We start from the raw sequence: 2,333 nt of genomic DNA on the forward strand, positions 1-2,333 counted from the left end.
AGATATTTACCTGATGATGTAAAGGTTCGTACGGCCAATACTGTTACTGAGCCTGTGTGATTTATGGAATCGTGGGTGTTTCATTTCAGAACAAAATAGCTCCCAAAGTTCACGTAAAAAAAAAATCTTTTGCCACAAATATTTAGAAGCACTCAAACACGTACATATGTTGTGATTGCACCCCCGGAGCTAGAAGCCTAAAACTCCTTGTGCTAACGCAAGTGCCATACAAGTAGACCTATAAAAAGATATACATTCTAACATACCACTGCTTTGCATTCGAGAAAATCAGAAAGAAAATATGTGTCGGCGCTAACGCCTCTCTTATCAGATTCATATCTTCCTAATGCGATCGATCGTTTAAGATAACTTCCTTGGATCAAGATTGATCAATATGAATATCACTAGGTGAGTTTGCATAGGGAAATCACATCGAAACATTTGGTGGAATTAAATTCCCGGATCATCCTCTCAAGTTCTAGCCAGAAACTAACTAAGCCCATTACAACTTGTAACGTAAAAAACTGGTCCAACTTTACACTTGCCGGTAACTACGCGCATCGATGAACGAAGGAGAAGCATAGACAGATCGCAACGCGAACAGATCACGCACTCTTGGGCGCCATCATGGTCTTGAACTCGTCGAAGGAGAGGACGCCGTCGCCGTCTTGGTCAAACGCGGCGACCATCCTGGTGCACTCCTCCAGCGTGTGCTTCTCCCGGCCGAGCAGCGGCTGGAGAAACGCTCGGCGCAGCTCATCGGGGGTGATCACCCCGTCGCCGTTCTCGTCAAACTTGGCGAACGCCGCCGGCAAGTCCTCCGAGCCCCCGCCCTTCAGCAGCGCCCCGAGCTCCTCGATGCTGATCAACCCGTCCCCGTCGCTGTCCGCCTGGGCGACCATCTCCTGCGCCTCCGCGTCCGTGCAGCCCCAAATCTCGCGTATCTCCGCGGCCGAGATGCGGCCGTCCCCGTCGGTGTCGTAGCGGCGGAAGATGCGGACGAGCTCCGTGTCGTGGTCCTTTGCTGCTGGAGGGGCGGTAGCCTGAGGAACCGGCGGCGGCTGCGATTTGCGGCGGAAGGGGGAAGAAGCGGCGGAGACAGCTTGACCCATGGTGATCGATCGAGCTAGGTGGGTTCCGTGCGGCGTGCGTTTCCGTGTGTTTGTGGTGTGGGGTTTTGGGCTCTGGTGGATTGCGGGAGAGGGTTTAAGCCCGCCTTAGATATATAGGGCTCTCTCTCAACCGCGTGGGGTTGGGCTCGGATCGGCGGAGGCTCCTACGAGTACCAATTACTTTTGGTTTCGGCGTTAACAAAATTGGAATGAATGCGCGTTGCATGTTTGTGAACCATGGTAAATATTGTTTCCGCGTCCATCTCTGCCACAAACGTGTTCTAAAGACGCGTAGTGGATTTTGGTTTTGGAATATATGCAGCGTATTGATGATTGATTTTTGGAAATGATAAATCTGAATGTTTGAATTTGAAAGCATGGCAATCCAAACGTTTTTCATGACAACTTTAGTTCACGGCTTCACGCGAGGTTGGCAAACATGATAATTTTCTGAAGAAAACCCGGAACTGGGAAAAAGTTCCATGTTTTAACAATTAAATTTGCCACCTCGGGTCAACTAAACTGGCCACAAAAAAACCTTCGGGGTGACATGCTTAAATCCGGATTTATCGGGGCCCTTGATTTTACAAAGTACCGATGTTGTATGCATCATACTCCCTCCATAATAATTATGTAAGATGTTTTTTTGTGCCCTGTAAAAACCAAAAAAAGTCTTACATTTTGGTAACAAGGTTGTATGCTAGAAATAGAAGACGCGCGTTGCCTTGCCGTTTAGTCCTTTTTCGTTGTGCATTGGGCCTTTTCTTTTCTTCTGTGATGCGTGTTACATTGTACACCCATAGAAATTCAGTGGGCTAACCCGTGAAAATACAATCCATGGTATTACCAAAACTTTATTTTCTATACCTTATCTATTAATAAAAGAAATATGTATTCTTAGTCTGTCATGCTATTTTATGAAAAATCTCCTGATTTTTCTAACATTAAACCCGTAGTAGATATTAAATGTTTTTAAAAATACTCATATCTTGTAAACCGTAACTCCTAGTTCAACATGTTATATATGAATTTTGATTAGAAAAACATGTAGAATCTGAATATGATGTTATTTTACCTGTTAACAATTAAAAAAAATACCATCTAGGATGCAATCTTAATGAATAATGCATTATCCGTCTGTTTTTGTCGTTTTCCTTTACCCGCCCATAACAATACCCCATTTCACACATGATATGAATAAAAGCACGATCACTTGCTCGT

At 45.1% G+C, this 2,333-nt stretch overlaps 1 protein-coding gene across 1 annotated transcript; it reads right to left on the minus strand.

Moving 5' to 3' along the window:
- Window positions 1-438: 438 nt before the first annotated feature.
- On the minus strand, window positions 439-1,174 carry LOC119321833 (probable calcium-binding protein CML20). Its single transcript, XM_037595358.1, has one exon. The coding sequence runs from the start codon at window positions 1,110-1,112 to the stop codon at window positions 606-608; it is 507 nt and encodes a 168-aa protein (XP_037451255.1). The 5' UTR covers window positions 1,113-1,174; the 3' UTR covers window positions 439-605.
- Window positions 1,175-2,333: the final 1,159 nt, after the last annotated feature.

Source organism: Triticum dicoccoides, chromosome 6B, assembly GCF_002162155.2.
Source record: "Triticum dicoccoides isolate Atlit2015 ecotype Zavitan chromosome 6B, WEW_v2.0, whole genome shotgun sequence".
Taxonomy (NCBI): Eukaryota; Viridiplantae; Streptophyta; class Magnoliopsida; order Poales; family Poaceae; genus Triticum; species Triticum dicoccoides.